Source organism: Endocarpon pusillum (assembly GCF_000464535.1).
Source record: "Endocarpon pusillum Z07020 unplaced genomic scaffold scaffold6331, whole genome shotgun sequence".
Lineage (NCBI taxonomy): Eukaryota > Fungi > Ascomycota > Eurotiomycetes > Verrucariales > Verrucariaceae > Endocarpon > Endocarpon pusillum.
In genome coordinates this window covers 69,090-87,010 of record NW_006916578.1, presented here as the reverse complement: position 1 = coordinate 87,010, position 17,921 = coordinate 69,090, and the positions used below count along the sequence as shown (strand labels likewise).

At 50.6% G+C, this 17,921-nt stretch overlaps 6 protein-coding genes across 6 annotated transcripts; 4 read left to right on the top strand and 2 right to left on the bottom strand.

Moving 5' to 3' along the window:
• Window positions 1-603: 603 nt before the first annotated feature.
• On the bottom strand, window positions 604-1,957 carry EPUS_03981 (uncharacterized protein; the record flags this gene model as incomplete). Its single annotated transcript, XM_007806844.1, has 2 exons — window positions 604-1,262; window positions 1,720-1,957. 2 exons carry the CDS (start codon window positions 1,955-1,957, stop codon window positions 604-606), a joined length of 897 nt encoding a protein of 298 aa, XP_007805035.1.
• Window positions 1,958-2,832: 875 nt separating this feature from the next.
• On the top strand, window positions 2,833-3,671 carry EPUS_03980 (uncharacterized protein; the record flags this gene model as incomplete). The annotated part of the gene is made up of 3 exons (XM_007806843.1): window positions 2,833-3,118; window positions 3,178-3,347; window positions 3,405-3,671. The coding sequence occupies 3 exons, from the start codon at window positions 2,833-2,835 to the stop codon at window positions 3,669-3,671; spliced, it is 723 nt and encodes a 240-aa protein (XP_007805034.1).
• A 1,492-nt stretch (window positions 3,672-5,163) lies between these two features.
• Window positions 5,164-6,279, top strand: EPUS_03979 (uncharacterized protein; the record flags this gene model as incomplete). The annotated part of the gene is made up of 3 exons (XM_007806842.1): window positions 5,164-5,319; window positions 5,383-5,422; window positions 5,846-6,279. The coding sequence occupies 3 exons, from the start codon at window positions 5,164-5,166 to the stop codon at window positions 6,277-6,279; spliced, it is 630 nt and encodes a 209-aa protein (XP_007805033.1).
• Window positions 6,280-7,667: 1,388 nt separating this feature from the next.
• Window positions 7,668-8,849, bottom strand: EPUS_03978 (uncharacterized protein; the record flags this gene model as incomplete). Its single annotated transcript, XM_007806841.1, has 1 exon — window positions 7,668-8,849. One exon carries the CDS (start codon window positions 8,847-8,849, stop codon window positions 7,668-7,670), a length of 1,182 nt encoding a protein of 393 aa, XP_007805032.1.
• A 3,381-nt stretch (window positions 8,850-12,230) lies between these two features.
• On the top strand, window positions 12,231-13,673 carry EPUS_03977 (uncharacterized protein; the record flags this gene model as incomplete). The annotated part of the gene is made up of 1 exon (XM_007806840.1): window positions 12,231-13,673. The coding sequence occupies one exon, from the start codon at window positions 12,231-12,233 to the stop codon at window positions 13,671-13,673; it is 1,443 nt and encodes a 480-aa protein (XP_007805031.1).
• A 1,130-nt stretch (window positions 13,674-14,803) lies between these two features.
• EPUS_03976 (uncharacterized protein) lies at window positions 14,804-15,865 on the top strand (the record flags this gene model as incomplete). The annotated part of the gene is made up of 1 exon (XM_007806839.1): window positions 14,804-15,865. One exon carries the CDS (start codon window positions 14,804-14,806, stop codon window positions 15,863-15,865), a length of 1,062 nt encoding a protein of 353 aa, XP_007805030.1.
• Between the last annotated feature and the right edge of the window lie 2,056 nt (window positions 15,866-17,921).

Below are 17,921 nucleotides of genomic sequence, written 5' to 3'. Positions count from 1 at the left end.
ATACCCCAGCTACGGTATCGAATAGCGCCGCCACTGATCCTTCACATTATTCCGGTCTTCATCAACCTTCCTGGTACGTATCCCCGTCCGCACTTGTCTTTTACGCATCTGGATCCTCAATGCATCCGCTTGCACATAGTCGTGCGGCATAGCTTGCCTATCTAGTGCGTAGGATGTGAGGTAGATATGCTTCCTGGCTACTACACCAACAGCCCCCCAGAAGGCACTTCTGCTCTACATTGCAGTATAGAATGACACAGAAACTGCCGATGTCTGGCTGCCATCAACAATTGAAGTTGCATGAAGTCCTATGTACCAAGACTGATATGGAGAAAGACGAGAACAAGTACATCGTGATATCCCCAAGGGCAGCTGTGTTTGTTACCTGGCATATGCACCAGGTGAGACTTGTTCGCGTGCTGGATCCCCAACTTCCCCGAACCATTTGGAGAAAGCCCTTCCGCGTACACGCCAGTCATTCGACTGTCACGAGATAGAGAAAGGTTCGAAAACAGCAGGCAGTCGTGTACCCTGCCAGATTCTCCTTCCGGAAACCGGCGTCCCGCTCAACGAACTCGTCAGTTCGCATTTTGTGCTTCATTGTCAGCATGCGCAGGCCCGAATGTAGCAGCCCAGGGCTGGTACTCTTTGCTCAGAAAAGATCTTCTGTATCTGTCTCTTCCGGATGCCCTGATTACCTCCGTTGAAAATCGGCAAGACCAACGCATCTTCCATCAACCTCGCAAATGGCCACTCGTCGGCATCATACGCACTGGTGCCAACCACTCTCATCGCCTCCGCGACAGACGTCACTGCGGCCTCTGACGCAAAGGTCTTCGCTTCGTACGCCAACTCATCCGCACCAGGCAGTTTTTGGTCAATCGCAGCGGCTGCTTTCCAGGTCAATGCTCTACTGGCTTCGACCCGGCTTTTGATGTCGATGAGGAGGTCGGCTGGGGACCAGTGTTCCAGGACAGCGACTTTGCCTCCGGCCGAGTGATTCCGCCCGAGGTGAAGGGCGGATTCGAAGGCAGCGCGCGTGATGCCGGTGGATATGGCGCCTACGATAGCGGTAGAAGAGGTGAATGTGGCCATAATGATCTCGGCGGCAGCTGCACCTGTGGCGAGGACGTAACGAGATGGGATGCATAGGTTGGAGAAGCGGATCTGAGGTCCAGCTGGTGTGGTAAAGCCAGGCGTAGCAGGGTGGCGGATGGCTGAGTAGCAGTCTTGGTTTCCATCGGAACGATTTTGCTCGAGAACTGCTCTGGTCAGGAGGACGAGCATTGAAGAATCAGTCTTGCTGGCGACCACGTCTGAATAGCGGACGAAAATGACCTGGAGGTCTACACCTAGATTGTCTTAGCCATAGCAATTTGTGCCCCAGATCTTCTCGCCGTTCATAATCCAAGAATTGGAATCTGAATCATACACAGCAGTGTTTAGACTCCATTGCCTTCTTCCTCAAAGTAGTTGGCAGACCCAGTCGGTTCTGAGAAGCACAAAGCGGCCAGGGGGGGAGCGGTACCATCGCCTAAATCCGTGAATGAAGCTAAGATGTCAGAACGCAAATCCTCCCGGCCGTTGAAATCGCTCAGGAGCACAGGTGTTAGGCCCAGCCCAATACCCAGCAAATGTCAGAGAGATACCTGGCTCAACAGTGAACAGCTCTTCTGCGACGATAATGCTATCAAGTAACGTGCCTGCAGGGCCACCTACCGCATGTGGCATAAGTGACTTGACTAAGCCCATTGAACTTGCCATGGAGAGGATGTGTCGGGTAGACTGGAACGAAACCAACTAAGAGTTGTCTCCATTGCTTGCGATCCCCTTCTGGGTATGGCACACTGGGACTTGCTCGTATTACTTTCCTTGCGGAAGCAAGATAGGTGTCTGCCAAGAGACGAATAGAGCCCTGCAGGCTCCGCTGCGCCGCGGTAAGAGAAACGTCTATCATTATACTCAAGCCTTCCTGTTGTAAGAAAATAGGGACGGTACGTGGAATAAACCAGTGTCCTAAGGGAGATTTGAAGGAAGACTGTTTGGAAAATAATGATAACAAGGAATCTCACATGAGTGCTAAAGAAGGCAATTGGCGTCCAGCCTCCCGGTGGCCATATTAGATAGCTAGTTCCCTCGAAGGAGGGCTAATCAAGCAAGTCAACCCATCTGTTAAAATGAATGGTGGAAAGATTGTACTCGGAACTGCTGGAGACGATTGCGGAGTTCTATTGGCTGATGATCCCGTATATGTACACGTCGCACAAAATCTTTAGTTAGCCTTGCCGCTTCGATCCGCCAATTAATAAGCAATTGGTGAGGACTTATTGGAATTGAGAAACATACTCTCTGCTCGCTGTACTCCAATTGCATGGCCATCGTTAGTAAGGGGGGCGTGAGTACTAACCTCCAAGTGCATAAGAACGGCAGAAAGAGCCTAATCTGGAGATACGGAACCTTAACAGTAGGAATTCCTCAAGGCAGTCGATTGATCTTGTAGATCATTGCCACGTGTTTGCTTATCCTCATCTCAAGAAGGCGCACTAATACAGTCAATAGTATCATATCAGGGGCCAGACGGTCTTATCATTGTAGGGTTAGATCGTCGGCTTTTACACCTCGTGCAGTTTACCATGGTCCAAGGATAAGGGATCAGTCCACTTCTCGGAACCGTTTTCCTTAGTCTAGAGGGCAAACTCAAACTTGCATTAATATCTGGGATGATCCACCCCGTCAGTCACAGCACTCAGGTGGACGAAACTTTTTTCCATCAATTGCAGAAATTTCAAGACGTAGAGACCGGTGCTCGTTCAGTACCTAGAGGAAGACACAATGTCGAGCGCAAGATCAATCATAATAGTGGGAGTGGGACCTTTCATCTCGACGTCGCTTGCTCGCAGACTTGTGGTCGAGGGATGGAACATTGCCTTGCTTTCTCGATCGCATGACAGCTTGCGTGCTCTGGCTGAAGAGTTGAACAAGCAGAAAGCTGAAAACGCCAAGATCCTCGTCAAGGCTGTTGATGCTGGAGATGCAGGTGCTTTGTTGCAGGCATTAGAGGCATCCAAGAAGGAGCTTGGATCAGTGGATGTGGTGTGCTATAATGCCGCGAGAGTTGGTAGAGTTGACCTTAGTCGTCTTTCATGGTTGCCGTGCGCGTAGCTGATTCAAGTGAAGGTATGGATGATCTGATGACAGTGAAACATGAGGTTCTCGAGGCCGATTTCAAGGTGTCCGCTGTCGGAACTCTGATGACGGGCCAATGGTTCGCGGAAAATGCCAATACCTCGAAAGTGAGTGATGGAGAATATCCCATGTTGCTTGTGACAGGAGGACTGTTACATCAGGTACCTAGCTTGCTTCCCAACCACCCTTTCTCACCTACGATCTGTTGACACCAGCAGCACCCGTTGCCTTCCATGTCTTCACTCTCCGCGGTAAAGTCTGCATCACAAAATATTGCTACCAACTTCTCCCAGGTTCTCCCTGAGAAGTATCAGGTGCAAGTGGGACAACCGTTGATTGAGCAGGCAATTATTCCAGATGGCAAAGGGGGTTATCAAACAAAATCAGACCCGGACGTTATCGTTGACAAAATATTCATGCCATACTTCGAAGACAGAATGAACGTGGGACAGCTGAAGGAATGGAAGTTGGAAAGAGTATACTGAAAGCGTGTAAGACTTTGCAATGGCCATTGCATTCCCATGTATTTGATGCTATGACGCCGGACATGCTGGCTTTGATTAGGGTTTAGTCGAATCAATCCTCGTAGCGTCACTATCCATAGTGCACCTCGTGACTCGAAGATGCTGTGTATTGCGAAAGGAGCTTAACTAGACTCAGCTTTGTTGATAAGCCCTGAAAGCAGGAAGTCTTCTGCCAGAAGAGCGCTCACATGAATACTCGAGGCGACTTGACTATGCAGAACTATGGCGCGATCGACCGGATAGCCACCTGAATCAGCAGAACAATCTTTGTCACTATTGATGGTACTTGTTTGCTTCAGTGTGAAGCAGAATGTGTGACGTCCGTGACTCGTGTAACATCGCTGTCATGCAGCTTTAAGACGCATCCTGCAAGGCTGGCAGATGGGTGGCCAAAGACATCTACCCACGCGGTCATTGGCTTCTCCGTCTCCTGATAGAAGGGTAGATATGGTCTCATTTGTTGGACAAGAGGGTGTAGGGAGAAGGCTGCCAGGGGTTGCCATGTCAGCCCCTGTGCTTTCCGATTACTGTCTGAATCCCTATGCAACTTCGTTTCGGTGATGAGGCGACCACTATCATCCAGACTGGCGACAGATGAAGAACATCAGGAGATTACTGCAGGGCTGTTTGTCGGGTCCAGGGTGCGCAGCATGCCAGCACCGTGGTTGTGGATCCTAAAGTGTGGCCTGGAGGCCCAGCGATGTGGGATGAGTGCCTTGCCGCCAAAGCCAAATGTTACTTATGCACCTGTGAATCGACCAATGGCTAACTAGTACTGACCAATGGCTGCTGGCCAACTGCTAATGGCTAATGGCCAGCCCTTTTTTTCCGCGACACCAGCAGAATGACATTGTTCAACCACCGCTACTACCACAAGCAGAACAACGACGGATGGAGCCAGTGCAAGGACAGCTGTGGCTATGGAGAAGATGCTCGCTCTTGAGTAGAGATGATGGGAAATGAACATCTGCACAAGTTTGGCCGTTTCCTCATCACATACTTGCTGGACTTGCATGTGACAAACCTTGACCTGCCGCAATCTCTGCTTCTAGCTTCAACCTCGACCTGGGCAGCGTCGCAAACGAGCAGGGGAAGCCTGCCGCCAGCATTACAAACAGCAGCCGCTCATTGATCAGCGTCAGAATGCTATTTCTCATATCAATCGTGCCTCCTGCTGACATTGGTGATATGCACTTCTCTCGGCTGTCGTTGTGCTGCTTGAGGACAAAGCAACTGTTTGAATGTCATTGATCATTGCTCGTCCCCTATTTGACAACTTGCAGTAGTTTAGCATTGTGACTTCCATATACAAGTGTTTACGCTGTTTCCCCTCTGCCACTTGCGATTTGTTTTGCACGGCCTCTCTACCTTGTCCTCAGCTACATTATCCCTTTGCTTCCTCGACATCCTATTCCTGTAGTGCCATGACCCGACTCCTTAGCAGATATCTGCGATGGCGGAGGAGCTCTCAGCTTTGGCGAAGAGCCTGGAGACATCCAATGACCCCACTGTTATCAGAAATACCAAAGCAGCCGTTGTCATGAAAGCAAAGAACCTTATTGGTCAGGTCCAAGATCCCATGGACGTCGTCATGGACCACATCACGAAAGTGAGCCTGTCCTGACTCCGAGACAAACTGCAATGCAGAGGTTTAGCCGCTGTCCTCATCCAGGTCTTTGTGGCCTCTGCCGCTCGTGCACTCATGGAGATCGGTGTGTTAGAAGCAATACCAGTCCATGGAAGCAGAGGCATTACGGAGCTGGCTGGATGATGCGAGGCTGATGAATCTTTGATCGGTAATCTACTGTCCATTCCAGCAACATGTTCTAGAGATTTACGATTGATAGTCCGGCTAATGCGATAGCTGACCGCTGCGGGCATCTTCAAAGAGCTTAATTTGGGAGTATGGGCACATAACCGCCTCTCTCTTATACTCAGCACACATGCAAACTTCACGGCAAAGTACTTTTTGAGATCTCGTAAGTACTCTTCCAGTCACTGACAGGTCTTGTCAGGCTATCCATCCGAGTCTCATCGTGTTTAGACCATCGAAACGAAGACTAATGCCGTCTAAAACGGATGAAATGCTCCTAGCCATATCCCGGTTCTACGCTTACACGCGTACCTTTGGCAAGAAAGACGTCCTTACCTACACCGAAACCCCTCACTCTCGGAACGACAACAAACCAGGCTCGACCTTCTGGAAGTGCTGAACTCGGAGCCAAGACGAGTTCAAGCCTTCGCGCGAGGTTTGTCTCTATTCGACGCCATCTATCCCGTTGTCGGCATCTACCCCTTCGAAGATCACCACCAAGCCGGCAATTCACCAGATCGAACGCTCGCAGTCGGCATTGGGGGAGACCGTGGTTTAGCCATGCTCGGTCCGAGAAAGGGCTGCCCAACTCTACAGGGCAAAATGGTCCTCCAGGACTGGAAGGAAGTCCTTGACGCCATCACTGCCGAAGACCTACCAGGAGTTGAGAGAATGGAACACGACTTCTTCTCGCCACAGCCAGTCAAAAAGGCGCCCAAATCTACTACATCCGCTGCGTCTTCCACGATTGGCTAGATGACGAGGCACGCAAAACTCTCATGAGTATCGTACCCCGCCATAGCGCCTAATTCGAGAATACTGATCTCCGACATGGCGTTGCCCGAACCGGTGACAGGGCCAGGACTCGCACGCCGTCTGGCTCGACCTGATGATGGTGACGATTGGTGCTAAGGAGCGAACCAAGAAGGACTGGGAAACGCTTGTCGAGTCGGCAGAGCTGAAGCTGATAAAGTTATAGCAGACGCCGGAAACGGGGCCATTGGTCGTTGTCGAGTGTGCTCTGCCGGATGCACCTGCTGTAAACGGGGTCAAAAATACAAGGTGAACGGGCTGACAAATGGCATCGCAGAGATCCATCTGAATGGAGAGTCAACGAGCGGAGTGGCAGAAGTATGACCGGTAGCACCAACACGGGAATCAGTTAGAGAGAGGAAGAGGATGAGTATGATTTTACGTTTGGTTCATCACCAGCGTTTTCCGATTCGGTGATACTCACCTTTCCTATACTAACAATCTTTATCACCACACTTCCAAAGCATCTTGCTTGAATTGTTGTTGACAAGGTTACGATTTGCGTAGACATCTTGCTAGGCTAGCAGAACCAGTGATGTACTTAGGTAGTAACTTCGGTCCCGCACGTAGTCCATAGAAGATCCAGCTCACATGCCGTTACATAACCGCATATTGTGACTGTGTAGTTTGGCATGGTATGTACTATCTGTGTAATGTTTTGTAAAACCATGAGTAGGCAAGCCTCCCGATAGACACGAGCAACTTGACCTTACAGCCCCTTCTCCACGCAGCATATCACGAACACTTGAGAGGAACAAAGAACCTTGTATTTGCGCCGTATACATGCAGTAAGGAGAACAGGGAATGCGCATGAATTGATCTGTCATCACACTAGACTCCACACTTGCTCCGACTTCAAATGGTCTGATATACTCTTCTCGGTGTGGTACTGGGGTTTGAGATGTACACGTCACGCCTTCTGGTATCCATGAGAGGGAGGGAGTGGTGTGGCATGAGCGGCAAAAAGGATGTTCGGCAATGCATTGTCATGCTATGTCGATCATTTGAGAGAGGACAGATGACTGGTCTCTGTTTTGGCCCCATGGAAGCATGATCACGATATAGGCGAGCAAGATGCTTCGCCCTCTCTTGCAATTCTCCGTGTTTGGCAATCGGAACGACAGGAACAGCTTGATAGAGGTGTTGGAAGGTTGCTGCTTGATGACGTAGCAGATCTGCTGAGCGGATGCGCCAACACAGGCAATAATGGCCAGGAGACGCATCGTCCCGCTCCAAACGTGCTCATCTGGAAGCCTTCCGAATCGCTCAAGGGGTACGGCTTGCTGATATCTGACGCGCCGTCGCTTTTTCTCTTTGTCATTTGAACGATGTCATCGCGGGCCTCCAGGCTTCAGTCGAGGTCCACTAGGTAGTCCCATGCCACCGGGTGGTTGTCGTCTAACAGGAGCTGGTGTTGGTGCTGGATCGTTTCCGTATCCACCTGCTCCTCCTCCGCCGCCACCATAACCGCCCCCAAAAGCTCCGTCATTTCCTCCACTGGACCACGGCTGTGACGATGAGATATATGGTGCACCTCCTGCACCTGTGCCACCATAAGCACTCTGTCCGTAACTCCCGCTGCCGCTGCCCTGGCTACCCTGGCTAGAGTAGCTTCCTCCACCACTTGGTGATACAAGTGGAACTGGACTATTTCTCCCACTTCCACCGCCTTGAAGTCGTGCTCGCAAGCGATCTCTTGATCCAACGCCCCCCGCTGACCCAATACTACCTTGTTGTTGTTGCTGCTGTTGTTGCTGCTGCTGCTGCTGATAGCTCCCAGCTCTCTGACTGGGCAACAGACGGGTATTGAGTGCCTGTTGCTGCTCTGGCGGTGGACTGGCTGCGTGAGAACCAAGGCTCTGCGGTACAGGTCGCTGGCCTGGCCTATTGCGCAGAGATTGGCTTGCCGACTGTGGCGGCGTAGGGCTCGTGCTGCTGGTCCCAAAAAGATCCGTCAGGCCCCCTCCTCCTCCACTGCTGGCTCCGCTAGAGCCCCGTTGTGTAGGCTGGCCATATGCGTTTTGGCTCGCACCATATCCAGCATATCCCCCGTAATTACTCTGTTGCGGCTGCTGAATGACCGGTTGTGGTGATGGATGTTTCGGATCGGGAGGTAGCCAGGGTGGGAATGGCCGACCCTTTTCGATATAGTATGCGCGCAGGACGGTAGAAATGTGGCTGGAGTCTTCAGAATCAGGATCGTCCTTCTCGTCGGCTGAGGAGAAAGCGGTCAGGCCTTTCCGAAGGTTGGCTAGGCGGCTGGAGAGGGAGGAGGTCCAGCTGCTAGTGCTGCTGGCTGTGGTTGTTGGTTGAGCGGAGGTAGGGTAGTTTTGGGCAGGAAGAGAGGAGTTGCTGTAGGTGGATTGAGGTTGATTGTAGGTGTTGTATTGATTATGAGGTTGTCTGTGTGATTGGTAAGAGGGTTGACTATATTGATTCTGGTTTTGCGCAGGCTGTTGATTGGAGGAGTTGCTTGAGAACAAGGACGTCACATAACCCGAGTATCCGGACATAGTGGTGACTTGGAGGAATAGGTAGATTGGAGAGAGTGGATTCAAGTGTCTGCAGCTTAATCAAGGCAGATTTGACTCTCAGCGGCGCAACTGTCTGTATGAAAGCACATATTGTTGCATTGGATGTGCTTGTGTCATGTGCCCATGCATGTTAAAAGTCTCAATACCGGTCACCTTGCAGTACATACCGAAGCGAACTATTTTGCCCGTTGAAACATCTCTCAGTCAGAACGGCTTGGGCATTACCTTGGCAGTCTTGGGCGCACCTGGTGAATGCAGAGCAGAGGCGAGAAGAGGGGCGTTTAGGCACCGTTAGTCGGCTATCGACACTTGAAACTCAGCAATTCTTAAGGAAAGATTGAGGGGAGTAAGATGCTAAGATTTGTCCCAAATCCATCATCTACATAGTTGGGGTTGATCTCCTAATAGCGAAATTCATGTGTCATTAAATCGTCCAGCACACAATTTCGTAGCACATAAGGTTAAAAAATTTTATTCTTCAACTTATACCTTCTTAGAGTATACCAGGGCCTTCTATCTCAATCTCAGAACGAGTTCCAAAGCCATTCAGAGCTCATACACTGTTTATGGTCGTTCTCTAACACGCCATATGAACCCCAAAGTCCTCAAACCGTCTGCTCCGCCATCGGCTGACGCAAAGAGGCTGTTCAAGCCGCCATAGCCTGATCTTCACGCAGGGGCCAGAAAACTGATGGTTCACAAGGGCAGGGAACTTTCTTTGATGGTAACGGTTTCAAACAAATCCATTATTCTGTGGAGGAGGACGAGAGATTGCATTGGACCTTGAAGGGTGGAATTTAAGCTAAGGACCGCAGTGCCAAGGCGCCAACCGTAACACACGTGACAATGTCTCTCAGGACACTTCCAAACTCGTTGCATCACGACCAGTAACACCAGTAACACCAGTAACACGATAAATCTATGTTTCTGGTACACATGCTAGTCTAGGGTTCCATCTTCTGAATCTCCGTCCAGAGTTGAGTATGCGATACAGAAGCCATACAAGGGTTGAGTCTTGGAGGGAATGCTCCAAGATAAGATAATTCCCCTTCAGCTATCAAACCTTGCCGCGAAGGGTCACATCTTCACGAGTCTGGGCTGGCTAAATTATTGGCGTACCACACCTCTGAGGATTTGAGACAACAGTATTTGGGGCACTGCCCCTGAGAGACCTACATATCCATGTTCTTTGGCAGGAATCATGCGTCCTCAGCAGGACGTGGCCGTGGACGATGTAGTCTGCCTCTGGCATCCCACCACTAATAAAGCGATAACATGGATCTCCTGCGCATGCGCCAGCCATGTGGGATGGTTCTTAGCATTGCACTTTCTTCTTCATTCAACTTAGGACTTGTGTCTTCTGCTGCCAGATCGTCCTTAAATATTTCGCCTTGAGCTTGTGCAGTCTGTCTCAGTATGAATGCACGCTTTCATTATCTGAACCTTGATTCTGACAGGTGTTGAAATACCATCTATCATGGTCAGCCTTTATATGACTGGCCATACCGAAAACCCCTGTTTGGCGGTTTATCTCCATCTTTCCCAACCTCGCGAGCGCGTATCAGCTTACTCCTGCTCCAATCAGCATCCCGCCAAGCACCAACTGGTATGTCTGTCGTATGCTGTCAAAATGTATGTCCTGATACTATTTCAGGGGCGGCAATGGCCCATGGTCATCTTCCACCATTTAAAACGGATCACCAGCCCAAGCAGTTCGAGTACTGCCTTCAAAGCTCCGGCTCATCGCTAAGGTTATTGGTCGCTGCAGCCTGTTCAGCCGAGAATTCTTCTAGATGCCCTAATCTGTGTGGTTGTATCTTCAACCTCAACACTTCATTTATCTGGGTTGAAGATGGTTTATATGGGCTTCCCTTGGCAGCTGAGATCGGTTCCGGCTATAGCGGAAACAGGCGATTCCGTTTCGGCATATTTGTAACGTCTCATGCAGACAGTGGAGGAGCCTTCGTCGGTAATTCTGTCATCGTCGGTGTAGCAAGCAACGACGTCCACATTGACAAGCTCAGGCTTTTCCCTTACGGTACCAACTTAACGAACTTTAATAATCCACAGCCTAGCATTTCCAAGCTCTTTTGTGACAAAGGACAGATATTGAGCAGAAACTGAGTTTGCACTGCTGTTGCCTTATATATCTCTAAGAGTATAGTCTCAAGCTGTCTTCCCCTGACACAAAAGTTACCAAGCAACGGAACCCGATTCTTGATCCTTCACAAAGTGCAGTCGCAAACTGAAGATCATCCGCTACACGAAAGAACGATGACAAAATAGCCACAGTCACGATCATCGGGACTGTCATCGGCGTCCCCATGGTAGTCCTGATTCTGACGGCTGCTACTGTCCTCTACTTCCAGCGGCGAAGGTCACGTCGCTACTGCCAATGCAAAGGGGCGGGAGAATGCAACGCAACAGCTATTTGAGAAGTCCGAACTCGATCCGAAGTGCCCGGCAAGCGAGACAGTGGTAAAGCCAGGCCGAGCGAACGGGACTCGCCGGTTGCACCAGGCATGAGAAGCAGCTTTTGGGTGACACTATGGTGAAAGGCCACAGGGATAGGACGTCACCGATGGAGGTGCCTGGATGCGACGCCGATGTTGCGGAATTAGAGGGATGAGGAGATTGGAACGAGCCATCACGGATGTCTTTGGACCAGATGCACCCTTGCGATATAAGGTCTTGTATAAAGACCTGTCCAGAAGTCCATCTACCATCTCAAACTCTTCCCGCCAGTTACTGAGCCGAAAAATTGTTCTGGCCGCTCCAGGGAAATAAAGGGAAGAGACGGCAACAAACTCAAATCCTTCGTCTTGGTCTCAACATGCTAGTTAATCGCCATGCCAAGTCCCAAGGCTAATAAGCTAGCCCGAACAGGATCTAGGGCTCCTTCGGGCCGTTCCATCATCGACTGATCTCTCAATACGAATAGGACAGCGGCATCAGTTCCAACCAGATCATACTACGTAAGATGAAAACGTGATATTACGTAGTACACGGGAAGGCAGGATAGAGGAACAATCTCCTGACTAGCGCGACGGGCTGCGCTAGAAAGCATGACACAAGCACATGAGCCCAGGCAACAGCTAACCTAGCGAATCCACGGTTCTGTCTGTCTGCCTGTCTGTCTTTCCGTACTTCGTATGTGGGCTGATATGTCGTCTGATGAGACCATGCGTCAGCAAAACTTTAACCGTGGGATTGTTGCAACTCATACGGGCTCAGCACGAATCTAATACATATATTAAGAGCTCCAGCGTAACATCAGATCTAAATCAACCATTCACAATCTCCTCCGGCGCTATTGGTCTAGCCAGTGAATAGTCTATATCCGTTCTCGTGATCCTGATGATGCATTTACTTCTGCTCTGGGCTGTGGCAGGCCTTTTACGATCCACACTCGCCTGTACCGCACCAGAAGCGGTTGATGTGGCAATCGTCGGAGGCGGGCTGGCGGGACTGAGTGCTGCAGTTCAGCTCGCCGCCGCAAACAAGTCAGTTATGGTAATCGAAGCACGTGACCGAGTTGGCGGCCGAGTTCTCAACGTTGAGCTTCCCAACGGAGGCATCATCGAGGCTGGCGCAGAGTTCATTGGACCCACGCAGGACCGTGTTATTTCGCTTGCAGCGGAGCTCGGCCTTGGGACATTCGCAACGTACAACACCGGCGAGAATGTGTTGTGGCACAATGGCACGAGGTTGACTTACTCGACTGCCGGTCCTGATGTCGCTCCACCCATCGATACCCTTAGTCTCATTCAGCTGGCCACGGCGTTGGCTGAGCTCAATAGCATGGCTCTGGAGATCAACGCCTCTGCACCATGGACCCATCCCAGAGCCGTTGAGTGGGATAGTATGACTTTTGGTTCGTGGCTCGACAATGCGACTCCGCTCCAATCAGCACGTTTTTTGTTCGATGTTGCGACAACCTCGATCTTCGCGGCGGAACCGCGTGACCTCTCGCTCCTGTACACACTTGCTTATATTGCCGCTGCAGGCAACGAGACGACTCCAGGGACCTTTGAGCGACTGACGGCTACAGCTGGTGGGGCTCAGGACCGGCGCGTGACAGGTGGCACGCAACTGCTCGCTGTTAGGCTGGCAGAGCGGCTAGGCATGGAACACATTTCCCTAAGCACGCCAGTGCGACATATCAAGAGAATAGACGAGGGTTACAAAGTCACAGCTGACGGCCTCGCGCTACGGGCCAAGCAGGTCGTGATTGCAATGTCGCCTCCACTTGCCGCCCGAATCGACTATGAACCAATCCTGCCTGCAATCCGTGATCAGCTAACGCAGAGGCTCCCAATGGGCTCGATGGGCAAAGCAGTCGCCCTCTACGACACTCCGTTCTGGCGTGACGATGGCTTGAACGGCCAGGCTGCAAGCGACACTGGGATCGTGCGGTCAACATTCGACAGTTCGCCGGAGGATGGCTCATACGGCGCGATGTTGGGGTTTATCGCAGCCGACCAGATGCGCAAATTCGACGCGAAATCTGAAGACGAGATCAAAGCTGAGGTTGTTAAGGACTTTGTCAATTACTTCGGACCGAAAGCCGCGAGTCCGACGTCGTGGGTCATCCAGAGATGGGATAATGAGAAGTTCTCACGGGGCGGCCCTGTAGCGTTCGCCCCGCCTGGAGTTCTCACGCAGCACGGTCCAGCGCTGCAGCAGGGATTTGAGGGCATTCATTTTGCTGGAACGGAATCGGCTCCGTATTGGATAGGATATATGGATGGTGCTATTCGGTCGGGTGAGCGGGTTGCGAAGGAAGTTCTTGAAACATCTTGAAAAGATGAAGAAGAGAATACCCGAGTTGAGTAAGATCATGCTTATGCTGCGGCTAGATTTGTACTATTACTTTTCGCGGCTTGAGACAGACAATGGACAGAGGAGTCAAAGCCATATTGGCCTAATGTGGATGGTGTTTGGAGTAGTCCAAGGCTTACAGCCTTCAAGGTTCCTGAACCCGCACATCTACAGTTGTTTGTATCCAAGGTTTCGCAGAAGTGCACGTAGTATGAGAACGCACCCAAATGGCGCTCGTTACATCTTGGAGGAGTGATTTGGCGAGGAAATGGTCAATCTCATTCACAGATAGTTGATGTGTAATTCTGCTTTTGAGGTTGTCCTTCTCGTACAAGGTACAAGACATCAACTTTCACTTTGCTACATCTGTTCTCGACCTTCAGACACACTTGAGTAACATTCGGCAAGGGGGCGCGGGTCTGCAATAGCGAGCTTGAAAAGCACATGGATTTTGAATGCTAGACAGAGCGGCGCTACGATGGCCACGTCTTATAGTGGACAGTTGCTTGTCACCATCTCGCTATGGAACATCAGAAGTCAGAACACTGTTGCAGCAGTGCATTTAGTGCATATGGTGAGCAAATATTTTGCGTCCCCCCACTGCAGTTGACAAGCCAAGTTAGGCTGTTCTGGGCTCGCCTTTGTTATTACTAACTCCATACGGTCTGTGGCGTAACTTACTTGGTTGAAACCCATTCCAGAAATATGTACGGAGTATGTAAACTCAACTTTTCAACCTGACACTGCAGCCGTCGCAGCAACCACCAGAATACCCCAAGCGGCCGTCTTTTCATATCTCCAACAGATCTATGACAAAACCAATATCTACAATGCAGGTTACATTGTAGTAGCTATCTAGTCCAGACAAGGATAGCTGGGATGAGTACATATGAAGCTCGCAACCACGTTTCAGAGAGAGTATCACGGCATAGTTTCTTTTCCCTATTATAATAAAAAGAGGGACGGAATGTGCTGATCGTCAATAGAAGTTACCCGTTTCCATGTTATGAATCCTATCAAAAGAAAGATCTATCTTCGCTATTGTTGCGCTTATCTGCCTTGAGACTTACCGTGCTTAGGGCCATATCTATCACATATCAGATCCATTAATCATGTCTGGCCAAGGTGACAGACCTCAACCACCTTCCCGTGATAAGAGGATGCCAAAGCACACCCCGTCGGCACATGCGGAGCCATCGACCTCAGCAGCCAGAGTCGAAGCTGCGCGAACAACCTCGGCACCACTACCAATAAACCTCAACCCAGCCAATCCCAGACCAAGTGTTTCCCCTGAAATAGCAGTCATACTTGGGCCTTGTGAAGGAGTTCTTCCGGCCAGCCGCGGAGTCGGCCTTAAGCGACCAATGGACCTGTATAGATTTTGGCTCTTGAGGGATATCCGGAATAACACACCCAAAGTCAAATTAGCGCGGGAGAGGCTTGCACGCGCCGATTCAAATACTGAAAGGCTCATGGGCGCTTACTATATCAATCAGTATCGAAAACGCGCTATGTTCATGCTCAATGAGAGTACCAACAAAATCACGAGGCTGCAAGAGGAATTCGAGGCCTCCTACAGCCCGCTTATGAGACAAGTGGCCGGGCAGCAAGGAGTTTATTATGCTGCTGAGATCCAGCAGACCTTTCAAAATGAACCTGATCCTAGCAAACGCTTGCAGATATTGCAGGCGCGTCTGAACGCTCTTGATGTCGACACCCCCGACCAGAGCAGAAGAGATTTGTTTTGCCAATACCAACTTGTCGTCGACGAAGAAAGGAGAGAGCTTGCTGGCACCGGTCCCTCAAGGGCTCCAAACCCGTCTACAGAAGCTGGTCCGGCCGAGGCCGCTGCTGACCGAGCCAGCGGCCCTGCTGATCCGGGACCTTCCGATCCGGGACCTTCCGATCCGTCTCGGAAGAGACGAACTCCAGAAAAACCGACTCTGGGTAGGGCTGTTGAAGGTAGGACTGCTCAAGCCAATTTGAGTGGAACTGGTGCCACTCCAACCACTCCAGCTAGCACAGCGAAGATGCGTCATCTTGGCAATACCATCACTACCGTTGCTACTACTACTCTTACTCCGCCTCAGCCCAGTGCTGCCGAGGCCAAATCTCAGCCAAAAACAGACGTACCATTGAATGTATGGGCGAGCCGGACCCGAAAAAAGGACTGAAACAAGGAAATACAAGCGACGATCTTATAGTCATTTCTATTTAGATTAACATCAAACTACTTGAAAATGCACCAGTCTAACATGCTCTCTTTGAAATGGTTGTCTTCTGCTGTTTCTGAACGCTGGCCGTAGCCGCGTTGCTTCTTACAGTGTTCAGCTTAGCTATCAGCCAACCAGCCCACAAGCAAGAGAAGGCGAAAGGGCGAGGCCCTCTGCCCTAAACCAGTGTCCTCTCGACACTAATGATCCGGGAGGTGTTCGGAGAACCTTCAGACTTGCGTGCTTTAAGATCTACATGTTTTAATCCCCCCCTTCTCTCTCTTTTTCTCTCGTTGCCCAACACCTGCTACGCACACCTCTTTCTGTCCGTCGGCGCCACAGTCATTCCATCCTCATACAACCAGATACCTTTCGCATTCATCACAACCGAACTTCTCCACACCTTGTACCACCACCCAACGAAAAAGGTCCAGAGGACCCATTTTGAAAGCGTACGGACGCCATTAAAATCAAAGACCGGAGGTTTCGCATCACTTGTACCAAGACGTCCTGACTTATCATTCTGGCAACGGCCGAGATATTGAGAAAATGACATTATAGGGATCTGGCTTTTCGAAATCCTAATACATAGGACATGGGTTCTCGCACCTACTAGTAGAAAAGGGGGGTTCCTTTCTCTCAATTCGTTGAAATTTTGGCACAGGGGCAAGAGTTGTTGGAACAGCCTCTTGGCTGGAGTAGGAAAGGCACGTTGTTCTCCCGGTTAAGGAGTTGAGAAGCGCAAAATATGTGGACGGGTTATCGTTGGAATGCATCCCTATTTCTGCTGTCTCAATAAAGAGCAGAGAAGCGGTTGTGTGTCTTGGCCTCGATGTTGCAATCTCGGACTTGTCCTGCTCACACTAATCAATCAGCGTGAAAGAATGCCTGATTGAGTAATTGGTTTCAGGGATCTAGCCTATCGTGATCGAACGTGTAGGAGCGCCTCACACCTCATATTTGGTATCACGGAGAGGAATGTGAAGGGGTGCATGGAAAGGGCGGAACAGGGGCACGCGTAACACGCACTTGGCTAAACGGTGTGACCAGCATGACTCAGGGATCGCTCGGCCCATGAAACGCCATGCTTCCGGCCACTCCCAATAGCTGTACAACAGCAACAAGGCTCCTGGGATTTACTCACCAAATCAAACCGCCAAAACTCCACACAGTCTCTCCCAAATTGTACGAATGAAGACACAACGAGATACCCTTGATGGCGACGAAGCTGACACAGCCTCGAGAAGCCCAGCCCAGAGGAATGTTTAAAGGCCTTGCACTCCGAATCACCGTACTCCCTCACGAACGTCAGAGATGAGACACGGTCGACTTGGTTCAAGTGATACCTACGCATCAATTCCGGGTGCCCGAGAGAACATTTTCGATGACTCAGCGAGGCAGGGGCTGGTTTCAAGCTTCCGCCTGCATACGTACTACGTAGTACTACGTGAAACTGTGCAGGATAAAGTAGAAGAGCACACTAGCACTAGCTACCCTGTAAGCATCCCCCTGCTAGAAGGCCCAGGATGAGGTCTTAGTTCGAATCCTTTTGATCCTTCGACCGGGGAATAGAAGACGTGGAAGTTAAGCCTTGACGCTCACTGGCAGCTGTCGTGCGTGATAAGTACTAGGGACTATTAAATCCTGTTGCCTATTCAGGCAACAACCGGTCTGAACCAGGATAGTCGATCAATCCTCATTCCTGAGATTCTGCCTCATTCTGGCATTGTTGTACTCCATCGATTGCAAGGCAGGTCTTTCTACGTCTACGCTCTGAAAGCCATCTCGTCAACGTGTCCATCCACAAGTCACGTTTCTCAGCCTAGATCCTAACCCCCTGTCTCATCAAGAAAAAACAAAACAAAAAAGAATTAAAAAAAATGACAAGCCACACCACCACCCTGCCCCCCCAAATGCGTGCCTGGACCTACACCACACCCGCGGCACTCCACGCCAGGTGCTGAAGCTCTCACGCACCTTCCCCACCCCGTCCCCACCCTCCGGCGCCAACCTCCTG